The following is a 20,254-nucleotide window of genomic DNA, read 5'->3' as shown; positions in this document are numbered from 1 at the left end:
ATAATTTGCGGAACTGGGCGCATTTTGTGAACCACGGGTTTGACATTGTCCTCGAGTTTAATTTTGTGTTGGATTTCTTTCAACAAACCCAGCTTTTCCTTGAACAGACAGTGATAGCCACCGCCTCTCTTAGACTGGGGTTCTTCTCTAAAAGCTTCTCCTGGATACGTACATTGTTGTTATAATGAACCAGTTGGTCTCTTATCAAGGAATCAGTGAGATTGCCAAATTCACACAATTGGGTGAGACCACTAAATGCAGCCACATAATTAGTAACTGACTCTTGTTTTCCTGGGCCCTGCTAAAAAACCGGTGCCGCTCCAAGACTACATTTATTTTATCACCTAAGTGCAATTCTAACTTGTTCATTGTGCTCACAAATATGTCCATCCCCTCAACTGCTCCTTCCCGTTCATCTTCGGGTTCTGGTAAGGTTTCGTAAATCTTACGCCCATTTACCCCCAAATTGTGAAGGAGAATATGTTGTTTGCGTACAGAATTGGAACGCTTCCCACCAATGGCTATCAGATACGATTCCAACACTGTAACCCACTCCTTCCAGCTTATTTCTGGTTCGCCCACTTCATTTAAGAATGGAGGAGGTTGGCTCATGCTTGCTGCCGCCATTTCGGTGGGAAAGGAAGGAGGGGTATAGGGGAGAGTGAGACAGGAGAGCCAGCGAGAGAATATAAGAGAGTGAACAGGAGGGAAGGCTGGAGTAGCCTTATAGGACTTTAAACTATAGTGCTCCTATAATACTTAGGCACAGGAATATGTAATGCAGACAAGGCTTAATGAAAATGTTGTTAGAGTCTGTGAAGCTGTAGGAGGATGAGAATGCAGACAAAGACTATAATTTAGGTGGCAATTGTACTTACAGTTCGTCAAAGAAGCAGACTATAATAATAAAACAAAACTATTCCTAATAGAATAGATTAAAAAACCAACAAGTCCCCTTGCAGTGGCAAATGAGAGTCCTCCAGTCGCTGTGGAAACCAGGTGTTACGTTAAATATGCTGAATAGAGGAGCTCAAAAGCAGGGCGTGCTTTTCTACCACATGGTGCCTGCCCTGAACTTGAAAAGCTCACGTAAGAGGGGGCGAGAGGAGAAGCTACTCCCCGTGTGAAAGCGTCCAATGCAGTCGGCTCCTCCTCTTGACATGACGGAGATTGTGCGCCCTTGTGGCTATCCATTGGCGTGTGCAGAACTTCCGAGAGAGACTCTCGCTGCGGGAACTTGAAGAATGCCAGGATACACGCCCGCCGAGGTGAAAAATACCTCAGAAAATGCTGCAACAGATTGAGGAATGCGCTGTCGCTCCTATAACTGCCACTTGGCGGCAGTTCAGATGTTCCGCTGGCGTGTACTCTGCTAGGGACCTCACTGGATGCGGACCAGGCACCCTCCCTGCCTCAGGACACAATGCTTCAGCCGGAGATTGCACGCTGCAGTCCTACCACACGCCAGAACGTTAGCAAAGCTGAAACAGGGTTCGGCGGGGTAAGTAGACAGCCAGAATGTACTGCCACTGGGAATACTGAAGAGCTAGCAATGCTCCCACGTACTTGTCGATTTATTAACCAGGTTTCCCGTGAGGGAGATGGTGAAGGCAAGGTATCTCAGTAGTGCCATTAATTTGGAAAAATTCTGATGGCACTACAGCAGCCCTGCCCAGGTGAATGCACAGTTCATACTTGGTTCACCACCTACTTTGTAAAGTAGCACCTCCACACTGCAAAATCCTTCGTGTGGGCAAGGTGTTCCTTCAAAATATTTCCTTCAATCTTCTGGTCTTTAATTGAAAGCTTCCCTCGCAAGTCTTTTGTAATTTCTTCAAATCTGTCTGCAGTAGAAGAGAGTACACAGAGTGGAAATGACCAACACTGCCCTCTACGCAGTATCCTGTCGCCAGTGTTGAAAGTAAGGAATGACAGGCACAGGAGAAGTTTAAAAGCATTACTTTTATTAGTCATCCACTCTCCTCAACTGACAGCAGTACCAACATTCTAGGGTGAACCAAGTAGCGTATAGAGGAGGGGGGAATGGAACATACCAAGTACAAGAAGTAAGGTTATAACAGTATGAAAGCAATGGCTCAAGGTGCCTGACCTAAATCAACTACTAGCTGAATGCGGGTAGACATAAAATTAACGCTTTGTCTTATTAACAAGTTGCCTAGCCAACAGCTAAATCTGATAAAAATATCTTTGGGGAGAAACCACCATCACCCAAAGAGGATTTTATTTGGTCAAACATGTAGTGCTTTCAGAGGCAGAGTATTTAACTTAATTCATGGATACAACACTTACTAAATGATGGTATGTAGACAGTGTTTTCAACAAATCATATGTATCAATAAAAGTTTAAATTTAAATGAAAAAAGAAAAAGCTCTTATGAATGAACAAGAGAACCCCATTAGCATCTGTTATTAAGAAGTGAAGTGGGCACAATCTGATAATGTTTATGTCCTCAAGGCCTAGCCATTTGTATCCAGAAATTCAAGACAATTCGCACTACACCCACAGTTTAGGAGAGTTTCTCTGAAGACTAACCATGTAGTCAATATACATTTATTTGATTGGACTGCTATGAAATAGCAGAAGCGTCCTATACTACATGTCCCTACCACCAAAACACAAAGAGCAAAGAGATGTCTCCTCCAACCTACCTGTAGAAATGTATCACCCTCAGACCGACAAACTCGGAAAATTGCATAACCAGGAATACAGACGACAGACGAGAGTGCCATCACGAAGCCCAGAGTGATTGCCCACGTTGGGTAGACATAGGTACTATAAGTGATTGGCCGATACTGGATGACTGTGAAGATCAGAATGAACTGTTTGGGGGAAAAAGAGCACAATGAGGAGAAGAGCATACCTACCTATATGGACAATTCCAAACAATGAACATTCAATAAAGCGTTTTTGTTTCAAATGTCCCTTCAACTGAGATTTTTGGGAAGTTCTACATTTTTTAAATAACGCTAATAAATAGCTACTATTAGTAAAAAACTAGATGTTGCATTTCCTGATACATAATCATTAACTTTTCTTACATGGAAACATCAATTGATTTGTCTGCCAACCAACTTTCCTCCTTTTACCAGTCTATCCATAGACCTGATTGATCCCATCTCCCCTCGATTAACTGCCCCTTTCAAATTCCCTCATTCCAGGATGACTCCGCTAGTGTGATACAACTGCGGGTGTAACAGCGTTCAACATTGGCACTCATCCAGCTTAGTGCAGATCACAAACTTACAAAAATGATGGCAGGGGAGAAAAACCGCCAGCAGATCCTGAAGAATATGGGAGGTGGGAAGCCCAGCATCATCTCAATGTCCCGGAAATAGTTTTTGTGTCCTAAGAAGGGGAAATACAGGATTTAACTAGCTTATCAAACACAATATGCAAATGGGAGTTATCATCCTTATCAAATAGAATAAATAAACAAACAAAATCAACATCTGTTCAGAAGAGCTACATAGCCATTTTTAGGATAACCACCAAGTTACATGAGTGAGTCTTACTTTTGTCAATCAGTTGTATGTGAATTGATTTCATGTGGACAGCCAGAAAGTCTAACATAGGATCCAGCCTGCAGGAACCAACAATGGACCCCCCCTGATGTAGACAATGACTACTCAACCTTGTAAATCAGACACTTTTACACTATCAAAATGCTGTATTTAGATTTATTCAATATTTACCCAGGAGATTCATATCTAGTGTTGAGACAAGCCCAATTATACCAGCAACCCACATAGCTTCTTCCCCTAACACATACCTGCGTATATGTTACAGTACTTCTAGAGAATTAGAATGTTCACATAGGTCACCGAATATGCCTGCACAGGTAGACCTACTGCTAGAGAATACTGCTTTAGAATCATTCCTTTTCCTAAGCAGAAAGCTGAATATGTACCTGAAAATGGTTCTTATTCTCTGCTACAAGTTGCTGAAATAAATAAGCTGCAAAAACATTTGTTTTCATTTGTTCCAATTACATACTTAAAGGGTTCTAATTCTTATGTGGCCAAGACAGTTTCCACTTAGTTTTAAAATAGTAGCCTCACTGTTCTCTCCGATTTAGAACACTCCTTATTTTAATTATGTTTTAATTTAGTCATTTGTGTACAGTGGAATATTTTTTATAGATACATTTATATTTTTTTAATTTGCTTTACCATTTCCTTATTTCACTCACTTTTTGAAGACAGTGCGTCTTTAGGCATGGAGATACTACCACTGACAAAATTGTGAATAAGTAAAAAAGAAAAATTAAATGCCCGAACAGCAAATCATTTGGAGTGCCTCTATACGCCAAAAAACCCAAATGTATTACCTCTAAAATATCTACTTCTATACATTTAAATGGAAGATTAAAACTCCTTTGAGATCTTCCCAATTATAACTACTGTTAAAATTAAAGAGGTATTAAATGACAGAAAGGATGAATAGCCTATGGAAACAGATATAGAAAGGGAATGCTATGCTTTGTAAGGGGTCTTCTCAGCAATTATTTTAGCCCATTGAAAATATATTATGCCATAACTGATTAAATACCTATACGTTCCCTCACATTTTGTAACAAACTTATCATATGTGCCCTAACACCCCTAATACCCACTCATTTACATCAGTCTGCTTGACAGAAAATACTTTAAATCCAACAGCTCATGTTCAGCAACCATGTGTCCTCATTTGCCATATATATTATTGGTAATTTAGTTGTTCATTAGATTGATGAAGATGCAGTACAACAATGGGGAATCAACAGACATACTGCTGCTTTTGAAGGTGTGTTTCACTAAGCATGCCAGACTTTTTTTGATATGCATGAGGAAGACATTTAAGAACTTATAGAAAATGTGTCATTTTTTGCGTTCTAGAGCGCTAATCATAATTTCAATGACAAAATGAAATTCCTCGTTTTAGGAATTTACTGCAGTGTCCTCATTAGCAAATGAATTACGTTATGCTGCTCCCATTCCAGCAACATGGAGTTCCTTAATGTTTTCAAGAATATAGAATGTTAGCGCTCTAGTTGTTCATTAGAACTCTGTAGGGAAGCTGGAACATAATACGGAGGAATCAGCTAAGAAACTGCTGCTTCTGTTGAAAGTACACAATTTACTCAGCAAATCTTTTTTCCCTCACATGGCTGCATAACATATCTGTGAACTGATAGATAATGTGCCCTCATTTAGCTTCTGAAGCTCCTACCATCATTTCCATGAGAAAATCAGGACAAAAAGCTGCTTCCTCTCAAGCATAGTTCATCAAATCCAAGCAGAGGATCATTTTAGACGTCACCCTTTTCCAAAAATGCTTGTGGCACGGGCAGCAAATTATTTACATTGTGACATAAATGATCACTCTTTCTATGCATAGCTTTTTGCGGCGCTTACAACCAGGCTTTCACCACAATACATTTCAATGGGACAAAAGGGGGTTTCCCTTGTCACCAAGTAAAATCAAACAGCTATGCTTACTGTAACCCTCCACTTAAATACCTCCATGAAAAACACACTATATAACACTACAAAAAGAGGGTAACAGTTTGAAAAGAGCGCACAGCAAATATAGGTAAGTCACAATTTAACACATCTTAATTTGGTGCTCCAGGAAGGAACAGGGTCAGTTACCACAACCCCATACTTAAACCACCATCTGGTGATTTAAAACATAAAAGAAAGTTCTTCCGAGCACTCCAAGTAATAATTAAGAACAGCAGTTCTCCAGTCGTTGTATTTCTATTGGCAATGTCCAAGTTTAATTTCTTCAATAGGTTCAAAATCTGGTTCACATAGAATAGTGTAGCCAACACGTGTTTCGTCTAGTCAGTACATTGACTTTAGACTTCTTCAGGGCTGCAACCCAAATGTCATTATATAAGACAAAGTAATTACCATCAATAAGATACCACAACGTAGTGTAGTATCACTTAATTGTTGTTTTACTTAAATTAAGGGATATACCCTCACACCAGCCGGTTTCATTAAAACAGTAAGTGCAGGAAAGAAGCATCCAAGACCAAATTCAAACTAAAAATCACCAAAAGTATGTGCAATGGTGTGTAACCAAACGTGCCAAATATGGCAGTGGTATTTGGAAATGTATAGTCAAATAAGGGTATTAGTGCAAGTCCAGTAAGACATAACTATATGGAGGCAACAACCACCTACCATTCTTATTATTTTTCTCCTCCGTAATATACAATCTTTACAAGATAATCCATACGAGTAAATAGTTCCTCAATCACCATAAAATCTAGAAGACATATTCAAAGACTACATGTCATGATCAGCTACTATATTATATTATAACTATCCATAAACTTAGTCAAACATCATCAAGTCACCCGCCAATCTTATTTATGCAAAGTGTCCACTAAACACCTTGACGAAGTTCTCTATTCCTATAAATCTATTAAAGCACCTAAAAAGCAACTCACCAAAATAGAAGGTATGAGAGTATCATCTCATCTTCATATAATCATAGCCGTCCCCAGGCGCTGCCTGAACCAGTGTCCATTAAACAAAAACACATTATTTTTTAATATCATTTTTGTCATTCTCAGAATCATCTGAGTGTGCTCATAATACTCAGCGGTCTCCGACTCAGAAAATTATCGAATGCTTGTACCCCTAGCTTATGATCAATATTTGTATACAGCGACACTACGTCTAGTGTCGCCATAATCATACCATCCTCCCACACCATGTCATTCATTATGTTAAGTACATGTTTAGTATCTTCGATGAAAGAAGGTAAGTTATGAACATGTAATCTGAGAAAGTTATCCACATATTGGGACAGACGCTCCATCGGCCCACCAATACCCGAGACAATGGGCCTCCCAGGGGGCCTGTCCCGACACTTATGCACCTTTGGCAGTGTGTACATACATGGTGCTCTCGGTGTTGCTACCAATGGGTACATATATTCATCATAATCCAACAAGGATAAGTCATACCAATGCTTAAGTTGCTGATTGATTTCCTTAGTAAGTAACCCCAGAGGGTTGGTAGACAATCTCTCATAGGAAGGCTAGGAAGAAGTGCTTTGCGCCGAAGAACTGTGGTAGGAGCCACAGGTAATAAAAGCAGAAAAAAGCATGTAGCTTTTCTCCTGGCAGAGTAAGAGAATTGTGTCTAAAGAAAACATACAATATGGACCCTGAAACAAGATTGGCTGCGAGTAGGGGAATCCTGGACAGAAGGCAACCCTAGTAAGCTATAGCTCCTTGCCACAGGAAAGCATTATCTTAGCCAAATTCTTTTGTAGAAACAGAAAATAAGAAAACCAAGAATCCATACACACGGAAGAACATAGAGCAAGATCTGAACGAGAAGCAAGCAAAGAAACACAACAAGTACAACAGTTGTGTTGATGGAACAACTACCATATATAGAGGTAGAACCTCTGGAATCACCTATACCGATAGTCATATGAAAGGAAAAAAGAGAACACCAGTAGGTGTAAGAAAAGAAGGAAATATATATATATGTTTTTATAGGGATACATATGTATATAAATTAGATAATATAGACAATGGACGAGGACCCCAATATTACACAATGATTTCAGAGACAACAAGTATACCAGGCTGAACTAGCCACGCAACTGGGAAAAAGGAATTGAAGAGTGTGGGAAGCATCACACAGACACAAAGAAACATCCACTGGCACAAGAAAACAAGACCAATAGACTGATGCAGCTGCAAAAAGACCCAGCAGGTGATATCTTGAAGGAAGACTGCAGGGTGAAAAATCTCACAAGAGAGAAATCAAGACCTGCATCTGTTTTCATGAAATGCTAACAGCTGGAGAGGATAGGAATATAAACACAACAATAGTCCCTGGCAAGAAAATAAATAAGTGCCAATGAATATAGACTCAATCAGTACTATATTGGTGAAAACGTACCCAGCCGGGCAGAGGTTTTCAAAGTTTATATTTCAGTCAAGAAAAATGTCAAACATATAAACACCTTCAACAAATCACGTAGGTGGGGCACAAGCCTGTACCCAACCACGAACATACATAGACAACAACATACACAAAGGGCTTGCAAGGCAAAACCAACAGTCTCTGTGAAATTCCAATTTTGAACAGAGAATTACTTGTGGGTACCATTACATAATTATACATTGAGAGTTCCAAACGTATATGGTACACAGTAGGTCGACGACGTTTCGGACCCCCTTGTTAAATAATGGGGTCCATCATCAGGACAAAGCAATGGTTGCCTTTTTTAGTTTTAAGCCTCTTTAGCCAGATTAGTACTGGGCAGGCTCAAATAAAAGCGCGCTGGAGGTTCGTTATATCCGAAGAGTGAGAATCCGGAATGTGGGATTTTTCAAGGGTTAATTTCACGTGTCCAAGAGTTAATTTCACGTGTCCAGGGGCGGAGGAGGATCGTTCCGCTTGTACCTTTTGAGCCGGAAATTGCCGGGAGCGCTGGATCGCGCTGGATTCCTGGAACCAGGGGGGGAAGCCGGATCAGTCGGCAATGCTGGACTTCCTGGTTCCAGTAAAGCAAGAGAGGGTACATCCATTGCAAATAATAGCATGCTTGAAAACTGAACCCAACAAGGGGTGTATAACATAGAAGAGTACAAAATGGAGACCAGGGAAAAGAGTCTCTACAGGAGACTGGAAACAGAAAAAGTGCATGCAGTATAAATGTATCGGAAGAAAATCTTGCAGAATAGTATGCTCTGAGAGCACAAAAGCGTTCAGTGTACACCTGTACATGAAGGTAAAAACCACTCCAAAGCTCCCAAAGGGAGACGAAGATCTAACAAGAGAAAAGAAATCTAAAGAAGAGAAATCGGAACATCAAAGAAAAACTGGTACAACTAACCCTGCAAGGGCTAGACTAATAATTATGTTCCGTGTAGGAAAAAGGGCAAACCTTTCAAGAACAGAAATGTTGAGAAGAGGAACTGTTAGACGGACCGGGAGGGTCGGCCGAGGATAAGGAGAGCGGTCTCCAGGGAGAGCCGACTCTAGTGACCGTACAGACCAGTAACCTCCCCCCCACAGACGGACACCACACAAGGGTAAGGTTCAACGAGATTTTATAGGCGATTCTTAAAGTACGATAAAATGGTACAAGGAGGTCTGGACTCAGGGGTCCCCTCGATTCTGGTCTCTGGTTTGGGGAAAGGGTAGCGGGACAGTCTTGGTTACCAAAAGATGGAAATAGCTCTCAATCCTCGAGCTCGGCGTTCTAGATGAGCGGGCCGCGGCGGAGCCAGCAGGTCCCGAGATGGACGAAGGAAGCGACGGTCCGCGGCGGAGCCAGCAGGTCCCGATGAAGATGGTGGTTGCAAACGGTCCGCGGCCACGCCAGCAGGTCCCGACGACGATGAAGGATTACGAAGGTTACGAAGGTTGCGGCAGCGCCAGCAGGCAGGTCGATGGTGCACAAGGCAGAGCTATGGCAGCGCCAGTAGTCCGTCAAGGATGAGTTCTTCTTTGCGTCTCTCGACTCCAAGATACAACTGCCTTCCTGCTCTGGAGCTGCCCCAGTTATAGGGCTGGTGTTCTTTGATGTCCGGACCCTCGCACTTGGAGGTCGGGAGGTCCGGGATGGGGGGAGTCCAGACACCCAGCAGGGGGGTGGGGCCAGCGCCCGGGGAGGCGATGGGCGAGCGGCACTTGGCGGGGAGAGCCATCGACACCTCTTTCTCCCATTGACTTGCCAAGTAGCCCGCTCACCTCCTGGGTGGATGGTGGTGCCGGGATGTCTGAGGCCTGGCCAGGCCCAGGGTTGAGGTCGATCGGGGGCCAGGCGGCCTCGTGGTGGAGTGTCCAAGATGGCGCCCAGGATGGGCGCGCGGGCCAGCAGTGGATCGGGTCCACGAGGTCGATATGTTCAAAGGCAGGGGTCCCTGAGGGGACGGAGGACGTGCAATGGTGGTGTGTGGTACCTGTGTGACCGGGCTCGGACCGGGTTGGGCCGGGGGAGAGCGGCCCTTCATGTGGCCTGTCCAACATGCGTCCCCCCCAGCTGAAGGCGGGGAGAGTTACCCATCCTCTTGGGGACTCTCCTCGTCGAGGCGGAAGAACCGGGACAGGCCATCTGCGTTGGCGTGATCCGGCCCAGGCCGGTGTTCAACTGTGAAGTCCATCCCTTGTAGGGAGATGGACCAACGTAGTAACTTCGGGTTTTCCCCCCGCATCTGCATCAGCCACTGCAGGGGTCGGTGATCGGTCTGCACCCGAAAGTGTGTGCCAAAGAGGTAGGGCCGGAGCTTCTTGAGGGCCCATACTACAGCGAAGGCCTCCCTCTCTATGGTGCTCCAGCGTTGTTCCCGTGGTAGGAGGCGCCTGCTGATGAAGGCCACTGGCTGATCAAGGCCTTCGGTGTTCACTTGAGACAGGACTGCCCCAATGCCATGGTCGGAGGCATCCGTCTGGACGACGAACTCTCGGTTGTAGTCGGGGGCCTGGAGCACCGGGGCGGTACACATGGCGGCTTTCAATTGTTCGAATGCTGTTTGGCACTCCGGGGTCCAGTTGACTTTTTTGGGTTGATTTTTTGACGTGAGTTCTGTGAGGGGCCCCACGATAGTACCATAGTCTTTCACGAACCTTCGGTAATAGCCCGTGAGGCCCAGGAAGGCTCGTACCTCGGTCTGGGTGATGGGTGGCTGCCAGGACTGGATGGCGGCAATTTTGAGCTGCAGAGGGGTCACCAGGCCGCTTCCCACCTGGTGCCCGAGGTAGGTCACAGATCCTTGCCCAATTTGACATTTGCTGGCCTTGATCGTGAGGCCAGCTCGCTGAAGGGCTTGTAGCACTGCTCGGAGGTGGTGGAGGTGCTCGGACCAATGGTGGCTGTATACAGCGATGTCGTCTAGGTAGGCGGCACTGAACCCTTCGAGCCCCGCCAGGACCTGATTGACGAGCCGCTGAAATGTTGCTGGGGCATTTTTCATGCCGAAGGGCATGACCTTGAAATGGTAATGCCCATCGGGGGTGGAAAAGGCAGAACGTTCTTGGGCCCGGGGTGTGAGGCCGATTTGCCAGTAGCCCGCCGTCAGGTCGAAAATGCTGAGGTAGCGGGCAGCTCCCATGCGGTCGATTAGTTCATCCGCCCGGGGGATGGGATGTGCGTCTGTTCTGGTGACCGCATTCAAGCCCCGGTAGTCGACGCAGAACCGGAGTTCCGGTGGGGTGCCAGGAGCAGCCGCTTTGGGGACCAGTACTACAGGGCTGGCCCAGGGGCTGTCTGAGGGCTCGATGACCCCGAGTGTGAGCATTTTGGCTACCTCTTCCTGGATGCAGGCCCGTACCCGATCTGGCACACGGTAGGCCCGGTGGCGGATAGGGGGGCTGTCCCCCGTGTCCACATCGTGCACACACCAGGAAGTGACCCCTGGGGTGAGGGAGAACAGGTTGGCGAACTGTGACAGGAGGACTCGACACTCCTGGTGTTGCTCTCGGGTGAGGGCCTCCGAGAGTCGGACCCCATCCACGGAGCCGTCTTTCTCCTGAGTCCGTAGGAGGTCAGGGAGGGGCTCGGAGTCCTCTTCAACCCCATTGTCGGTGGCCATCAGGAGGCCGAGTTCGGAGCGCACAAAGTGGGGTTTTAGTCTGTTAGCGTGGAGGACCCGGAGGGGGTTCCGGGAAGACTCCATGTCGATGAGATAGGTGGCAGGACCCTTGCGCTCGACTACTTTGAAGGGCCCCGTCCACTTGTCTTGCAGGGCGCAGGGTTCGGTGGGGGACATCACCCATACCTGTTGCCCAGGTTCAAATTCGATGGAGGAGGCATTCCGGTCATACCACTTTTTCATGTCCTCTTGACTGGCCTCTAGGTTGGCTTTTGCCAGCTCTCTGAACCGCCGGGTCTGGTTGCGGAGTGTTAGGAGGTACCGGAAGACATCTGGTGGGTTCTTTAGAGGGGGCATCTCCCAGCCCTCTTTGACTAGGCTGAGCGGCCCCCGCACTGGATGTCCATATAGCAGTTCAAACGGGCTGAAGCCCAGGGACTTCTGGGGAACCTCTCGATATGCGAAGAGGAGGCACGGCAGCAGTACATCCCACTGGCGACGGAGGGGTTCTTCCAACCCCCCGATCATCCCTTTGAGCGTGCGGTTGAACCGCTCAACGAGTCCGTTTCCTTGAGGGTGATAGGGGGTCGTGAATCGGTAGGTAACCCCGCACTGTTGCCAGAGGGACTTCATATATTTGGAAATAAAGTTCGTGCCTCTGTCGCTGACGACTTCTCGGGGGAAGCCCACACGGGAGAAGATCCCCATTAGAGCCCGGCCGACTACCGGGGCTGTCACAGTTCGCAGGGGAACAGCCTCGGGGTAGCGGGTGGCGTGGTCCACTAGCACCAGGATGAACCGATGACCTTGTTTTGTGCGCGGGTCCAGGGGCCCCACGATGTCTATCCCGACCCTCTCGAACGGGGTGGTGACCACGGGAAAAGGTTGCAGGGGGGCTTTTAGTTTGCGGCCGCTCTTTCCACTGGCTTGGCACGTGGGGCAAGATCGGCAATGCTGGTGTACATCGTTCCTCATTTTGGGCCAGAAGAAGTGGGTCACCAGACGACTGTAGGTTTTATCTTGACCCAGGTGTCCCGCCAGGGGGACATCGTGGGCCAGGTTTAGCAGAAAGTCTCTAAAACGGAGGGGCACCACCAGTACTCGGCTGGCCCCCAGCTCCGCGATTCTTTGCTCACTGTACAGCAGGTCATTGTCCCAGTAGACCCAGTGAGTGCCGGAGGTATCCCCTGCGCCTTGGGCAAGCGCTTGCTGGCGGAGTCCCTCGAGGGAGGGACAGGTCTTCTGTTCTTGGCGAAATTGTTCTTGCGTGGGCCCCCCCTCTTGAGGCCACTGGTCGAGGTTCGTGAGGTCTGGAGGTTGAGCTTGTTCTGGGGGGACGTCACGGTCGGTGGTTTCGGCTGGGGCGACCGGAGGCGGTGGCGCCGGCCATTCGGGTTCCTCTGGGCGGGGGCTGGCACGGGCGGCCATGGACCGGGTGGTGACGCACGCCCAGTCCGGGACGGCTAACATCCCCAGGTGTTCTCTTCGTTCCACGGCGGCCCACGGGGAGCTTTCAAGGTCATTCCCCAGGAGGCAGTCTACGGGGGCATCGTCTCGGACCGTGACTTTCAACATGCCGGAGACCCCATCCCCATTCGAAAGGAACGCAGGCCATCCGACACAGACTTTCCGAGTTATCGGCTGAACGTACAGGGCAGAGAATGTTCGGTAGATACTGTTCTGGGGTCACCAGGTGACAGCGGACGGCTGTTACACTGGCCCCAGTGTCACGAAGGGCTTCAGCCCGGCGTCCATTGATGCTCACCCATTGGCTGTACTTCTGGGTGTTAGCGGGTAGGGGGACCCGCGGGACCATGTCTTTCCCCCCTAAGCAGGCTAGAGCCATGGCGGCTGGCTCCCATTCCTGATGCTCTTGCTCATATTCTTCTTGCTCCTCGGAGATCTGTTCTTCCCCCAGGGCAGCAGCAGCCACCTGGCGGGGTCTTGAGCTCTGGTACTGTGGGCAATTTGGATCGTTGGCATAGTGGCCGACTCGTTGGCATCGATGGCACGTAACATTGGCTCGGTATCCCGGTCGCGCCGGGGCGCTGCCCCGGTTGGCCGGGGGGGTGGTGCTGACCGCGGGGGCGACCGGAGCGTTGTCTCTTCCGCGTCCTTGGCCTCCTCCTCCTCGGGGACGGTGCTGACCATTGTTGTTCCGGTTCTGTTCGTAGGACCCATTCCGGCCCACTCTGGTGATTTCCCATCGGTCAGCTTCGGCTGCGAGCTGCCGGGGATCGGTTAACTTGCTGTCGAGGAGGTGCTGGCGGAGTTCAATAAAGCAATTGTTCGATAGGTGCTCCCATACCATGAGATTGAACAGTTGTTCGTAGGTTGTAACCTTGCTTCCTTTGATCCAGCCCTCGAAGGCTCGGCTAAAGTAGGTTACATAGTCCACCCAAGTTGTACCCGGGATGCGGGTGCAGTCTCGGAACCTCTGACGGTACATTTCGGGTGTGAGGCCATAGCGGGTGAGGAGGGCAGCTTTCATATGGTCATAGGAGGTCATCTGGTGGTCCGGGAGCTGTAGCAGGGTGTCGCGGCCCTCATTGAGGAATCTCCCCCATAGGCCGGCTCCCCAGTCGTTTCTATCGATCCGGTGTGCAGTCATAGCGATTTCGTAGGCTTTAAACCATTGCTGGATGTCGTCCTCTCGGAAGTATTCTCGAACGACATCCTTGGGGATGTGTACCTTTTTCTCCGTTGTCCCTGGGGTGTGGGGTTGCTCGAACACCCCTATTTCTTTATTCTGCTTGCGTAAATCAATCTCAGCTAGTCGTCGCTCGTGTTCATATGCCAGTTTCTTTTCCTCGAGCTCCCTTTGTCTCTGTTTCTCCTCTCTTTCTTCTCGGAGACGCAGGTGCTCTAAGTTTATTTTCTGTTCGGCCAACTTAAGTTCAACGTCCATTTTGAGCCGAGCCATTTCTAGCTCGTGTAGTCGGGTTTTTTCTCGTTCCTGGATCTCGTCTTGCGAGAGACCCGTTCTTTGCTCTTCAGGAGCCATGGTGGTTTTTGCTGCGATGCTTCGATCGGGGGTTCCGGCGACCCCGGTCTCTGCCCAAGACTCTAGGGCATGCTTGAAATCGTCTTTGGTACTTAGTCCGGTGGTAGCGATACCTAGTTCGATGCAGAATTGTTTTAGTTCACGATGGTTGTACTCGTCCAATTTCTCCATCTGGAATTTCTCGGTGGATCCGCTTTCTTTAGTTGTCATCTTGATTTCGTCGTGGGGTGAGCTACTGTCTGTACGATTATGCGGTGATTCGGATCGCGCCGCTGGCCACCAATGTTAGACGGACCGGGAGGGTCGGCCGAGGATAAGGAGAGCGGTCTCCAGGGAGAGCCGACTCTAGTGACCGTACAGACCAGTAACCTCCCCCCCACAGACGGACACCACACAAGGGTAAGGTTCAACGAGATTTTATAGGCGATTCTTAAAGTACGATAAAATGGTACAAGGAGGTCTGGACTCAGGGGTCCCCTCGATTCTGGTCTCTGGTTTGGGGAAAGGGTAGCGGGACAGTCTTGGTTACCAAAAGATGGAAATAGCTCTCAATCCTCGAGCTCGGCGTTCTAGATGAGCGGGCCGCGGCGGAGCCAGCAGGTCCCGAGATGGACGAAGGAAGCGACGGTCCGCGGCGGAGCCAGCAGGTCCCGATGAAGATGGTGGTTGCAAACGGTCCGCGGCCACGCCAGCAGGTCCCGACGACGATGAAGGATTACGAAGGTTACGAAGGTTGCGGCAGCGCCAGCAGGCAGGTCGATGGTGCACAAGGCAGAGCTATGGCAGCGCCAGTAGTCCGTCAAGGATGAGTTCTTCTTTGCGTCTCTCGACTCCAAGATACAACTGCCTTCCTGCTCTCGAGCTGCCCCAGTTATAGGGCTGGTGTTCTTTGATGTCCGGACCCTCGCACTTGGAGGTCGGGAGGTCCGGGATGGGGGGAGTCCAGACACCCAGCAGGGGGGTGGGGCCAGCGCCCGGGGAGGCGATGGGCGAGCGGCACTTGGCGGGGAGAGCCATCGACACCTCTTTCTCCCATTGACTTGCCAAGTAGCCCGCTCACCTCCTGGGTGGATGGTGGTGCCGGGATGTCTGAGGCCTGGCCAGGCCCAGGGTTGAGGTCGATCGGGGGCCAGGCGGCCTCGTGGTGGAGTGTCCAAGATGGCGCCCAGGATGGGCGCGCGGGCCAGCAGTGGATCGGGTCCACGAGGTCGATATGTTCAAAGGCAGGGGTCCCTGAGGGGACGGAGGACGTGCAATGGTGGTGTGTGGTACCTGTGTGACCGGGCTCGGACCGGGTTGGGCCGGGGGAGAGCGGCCCTTCATGTGGCCTGTCCAACAGGAACCAAGTTCTTGACGAACCACTCTAGAAGTAAAGGAAAACAAAGGGCCAAAGACACTCCTAGGGAAAGAAAAGTGTGTCAGGAACACTGATTAAAGCCATAAGAAAGCAGACGGAATACTCCATGGAAGAAGGGAGCTAAACAAGTGAAACACTCCAATATGCGTAAGTGCAAGGCGAAAAGCTGTGTGCACGAAGTTCCAGTGTACAATCGAAAATCCTCTATAAGGGATACTAAAGAGGGTTGATATTTTGGGTGGCTGAAGCGGCCTGGACCAGAAAACTGTAATGAGTAAGATGGAGGAGGAGACATATTCGGATCACTTGGAGCCAGACAGTGTCTGTGAGAAATAGAGCGATCCACAGGGGCCCCTATATCGGGTTTAGACCAAGCACCCAACATGATGTCAAATAGAGCCTTACTATTAGAAAGCACGGGCTCTACCCCTGTTTGGCCTTGATGGAGGACGCCAAGTAAGAGATCAGTTGTCAATTCCACAGAAGAAAGTGTCATATCAAAAATGACAGATACTCATCTAAGTATGTCAGCTAGAGAGGAACTCGTCTTTGTAGCAAGCCCAGGAAGGGAAAGGAGGCCCAAGGCTGGGGAAGACTCCATTTTACTAGCTTCAACCAACTCAGTCAGCCAGCTGTCCTCCATAGGAGGATGGGAAGTGTAAGGGATGGGAAGTGTCAGAGATGGGATGGGGAACCAAATCCGCTCTATCGCCTCCATAATCATGTTCCTCGGAAAGGAAAACAGGAGGGGGCTCTATAGAGAGCTGAAGAAAGGTGCCCGAGATAGTCGGCTCCATTGGTGCTGCATCCAACGTCGTCCAGCTACGAAGCGTCAACGCCTGCATATCAGAAAGGGAGAGTGTTGTGGCATCAATCGGCAGTACCGGCATCAGAGTCTGCTGATCAGATCCAGGCGCCATAGGGCTTTGCACTGGCGTCGAAATTTATCTGAAATCTGAAGGCTGAACTGAGGCCAAGGGCAAACCTGCCAGTGTGGACCCAGTGACGGCTGCCTGCACCTGCTTGGATCCCAAGGGCCCTCCAGGGGAAGGTGAAGACCCAAAGCTAGTAAGACCAGATTTATAATATTCTCGCATCTAGGTCAGAGTCGCCCCATCTCCAGGATAGGTTGGAATGCGCACGTTAGACATGCACAGACTCTTCAATTGAAGATTAGGAACAGGCTTTATGTGGCGAAGTCGGGGCTGGCGCGACTTTGACAGCCTGCGTCATGACTTACCTCAGCACGTCGATTGAGAGTAACGTCCACGGAAACAGCTACTAGAGCGGGCCCGCAGCCTGTGCATGGATGCAAAAACGACAGAGGTCGATAAGAAGTCTTGGAAGACTGCGATATTCGCCCCGCTAGGAGCTTCATTCGACATTCCCTTAGCGCCTTTGGGGCAAAGTTGGTGACTCCTCTGAGTCATGGTGCTACCCGAGGCTCTGCATACAGACAGAGTGAGGGTCTGTGGCAGACATTTGTCTTCCACAAGATCCACATTGCTTAAACTTCGAGGACGTGAGAAATTGTTTAAAAGCATGCTGTTCCATTCGACGAAAACATCACAGTAGGCCTAAAAGCAGCCTGAGGAACCGGTTACCGGATCCGCAATGAAAGCTGTGAAAAGAATAAACTGATATAAGCGCGTTAGGAAAAGGAATATATGGACTCTGTCAATGTCACATCTGGTGGTCAGCGTCATTACGGAGTTGCACAACACCCTCTACTGACGTTATCTCCAATAACTCTACAACCAACATCCCTACTATTACCTCTGACCCTGACTGAGAACCTAGGGCCAACTTCAGATCGTTTAATAAGGAAAACGTACTTCAGATAACCACTTTGCACCATGAAATGGTCACTACCAACCCTCACATCAAATCGATGCTTCTCAACTGCAGAACTTCAGTGAAACATACAGCTGATATTTCTGAACTCATCATTTCGCAAAATTTGGACCTCTTGATTCTCACTGAAACCTGGCTTAATAATACCTCCTTCCCAGTTTTCAACATCTTAATCCCTCCAGATTATGCCATTATCAGACGTGATCAACTTGTTAAAATTGGGAGGGAAGGGGGACATTGCTTTATAGTGAGGCTGAAACGATGAATGCAATCAATCTCAAAATGCTTTGTTGGCCTTGTGTGAGCAACTAGTCACTGACATCTGGAATAATGGCAAGATTGTCTGTGTGCTCCACATGATTCATCATCCACCTGGTGATAATCTGTTCTTCATCAAGCCAATCATGGAGGCCATTAGCTCTTGTTCAGACCAACCCAGCATATCTTCTTCTGAGACTTTAACCATCACTGGAATTACACAAATTACCCTTTAGTATGCTCCCTTAAGGCTTTCCTCTCCGATCTCAATTCCACACAGGTCTGTATGGGACCTTCCCTCAACAAAGGCGCCACCCTCGACCTTATCATAGCTAAAGACAGTATCATACACTTGGCTGACATTCTACCCTGTGACTGGTCAGATAATCATCAAATGTTCTTACACATCCTGGAAAAGATCACGCGTAGACAGTGCCAACCTCTTAAAACTAAACAACCAACTCGCAATATGAGAGACACCAACATTAATGTTCTAACATCCATCACCAAGAACAGGCTTAAGCCACCCCTAACATGACCAACCTGGACGATCTTTCTGATCACTAATTTAGCACTTTGGCTAGTATTGTCGACACGATTGCACTGAAGCAACTCAAAAGGATCCCAGTCAAACAATCCAAACCTTGGTTTAATGGTCCACTTAATGATGAACGTGGCAAACCTAGGCTTTCAGAGAGGCTTTGGAGAAACTCTCCCTCCACTTCAGGCCTCATACAGTTAATAAAGTTGAAAAGGATTTACAACAAGCACATTCGCAATGTTAAAACCGACCATTTCAGGGCTCAGCTTGACTGTGTTAAAAATAGACCCAAGAAGCTCTTCGAAATCATCAAGCAACAAACTAATCACTCTTCCAACCATATTTCAACACCCTTGACCTCCCTTCCTAGTGGGGAGGTCTTCTCTGCACATTTCTCTGAAAAGTCAAGAAAAATGTAACTGAAGCTACAACCTGCCACTCCAATTTTGCAGCCTCTGAACTACACCGCATCATCGGAGGAACCAATGGAACCATCGGTATTGGTCTTCACCGTCCTTCCACATAGGTTGTTCTCCCAAAAACAACGCCTCTTGGAATTCTTTCTGCTTCCAGATGACACAGAGCTGCTCCACTCTATGGCGTCCTTTAAACCTTCCTATCATTCCAGCGATCCACTACCTGATAAGTTTTTTAGAGATCTCAATTCGCCCACTCTCCCTCTTTGGTCCCGGATAATTTGCGAATCCCTCTTGCAGGGGAGAATCCCTGACTGCCTCAAGATGGGTCAAGTCACTCCTATCCCTAAGTAGCCTAACACCGATCTAGCTGATCCTAACAACTTCCAGCCTATCACCAACATCATGACTCTAGCTAAATTGCTTGAGAAATGCATCCACGCTCAGCTCTGCAACCACATTGAGAAATTTTAACTCCTTGACCTCTACCAGTCAGAGCAGGGCACAGTACTGAAACAGCACTAGCTCACATCGTTGAGGACGCCCTGAGATCCCTTGACCATAATGTCCCTTGTCTTCTAATCCTTCTTGACCTGTCCTCAGCATTTGACACCATTAAACATGAAAACCTGATTGCTCTTCTAACATAGGATGGGTCTTTCGGACCATGGTTTGCCTCTTTTTTTACAGAATCGCACACAAAGAATCAAAGTTAACTATTCCCTTGCAACCAGTACACAGTCACCATTGGAGTTCCTCGAGGCTCCGCACTTTCCCCAACTCTTTTCAATCCTTTTATGGAACCTCTCTCCAATATTCTGTACCGTTCTAACATTCACTGCCACATGTATGCTGATGACAGGCAACTGTACTTGAAGATCTCCTCTCCAGAGGACATTAAAATCTTAAATGATGCACTCTTACAAACTCAACAATGGCTAGCACAGAACCATCTCCTGTAAAAATACTCTCAAAACAGAATTCCTTCTGCTTGCCCCCTGCAACTACTCTGCACCTACCCTGGGCTGGCTTAAACAACTCACTGCTCAGAACTGCACCCCTCATGTTATTGACTCTGCTAAATAGTTGGGTATTACCTTGGACAAATACCAAATTATGCAAGCATATATCAGTGGAACCAATCTTCAGCCGAACCACTCTAAAGGCATCACCCAGGCTCATCACAGGCTCCAAAAAACCTGACCACACCATGCCAGACCTAATTCATCTAAATTGGCTGTCTATAGA

At 48.0% G+C, this 20,254-nt stretch overlaps 1 protein-coding gene across 4 annotated transcripts in view; it reads right to left on the bottom strand.

Annotated features, from left to right (window-relative positions):
* Positions 1 to 20,254, bottom strand: part of SLC6A9 (solute carrier family 6 member 9) — a 602,921-nt gene that overhangs the window by 49,952 nt on the left and 532,715 nt on the right. For all 4 annotated transcript variants that reach the window (XM_086952324.1, XM_086952325.1, XM_086952326.1 and 1 more), the window contains 2 exons: positions 3,267 to 3,367; positions 2,671 to 2,841 (listed from right to left, as the gene is read on the bottom strand). In XM_086952324.1, coding sequence (XP_086808450.1) covers positions 2,671 to 2,841; positions 3,267 to 3,367 — 272 coding nt within the window. The remainder of the gene's footprint in view (positions 1 to 2,670; positions 2,842 to 3,266; positions 3,368 to 20,254) is intronic.

Source organism: Lissotriton vulgaris, chromosome 1_1 (assembly GCF_964263255.1).
Source record: "Lissotriton vulgaris chromosome 1_1, aLisVul1.2, whole genome shotgun sequence".
NCBI lineage: Eukaryota > Metazoa > Chordata > Amphibia > Caudata > Salamandridae > Lissotriton > Lissotriton vulgaris.
This window is presented reverse-complemented; position numbering and strand designations above follow the sequence as displayed.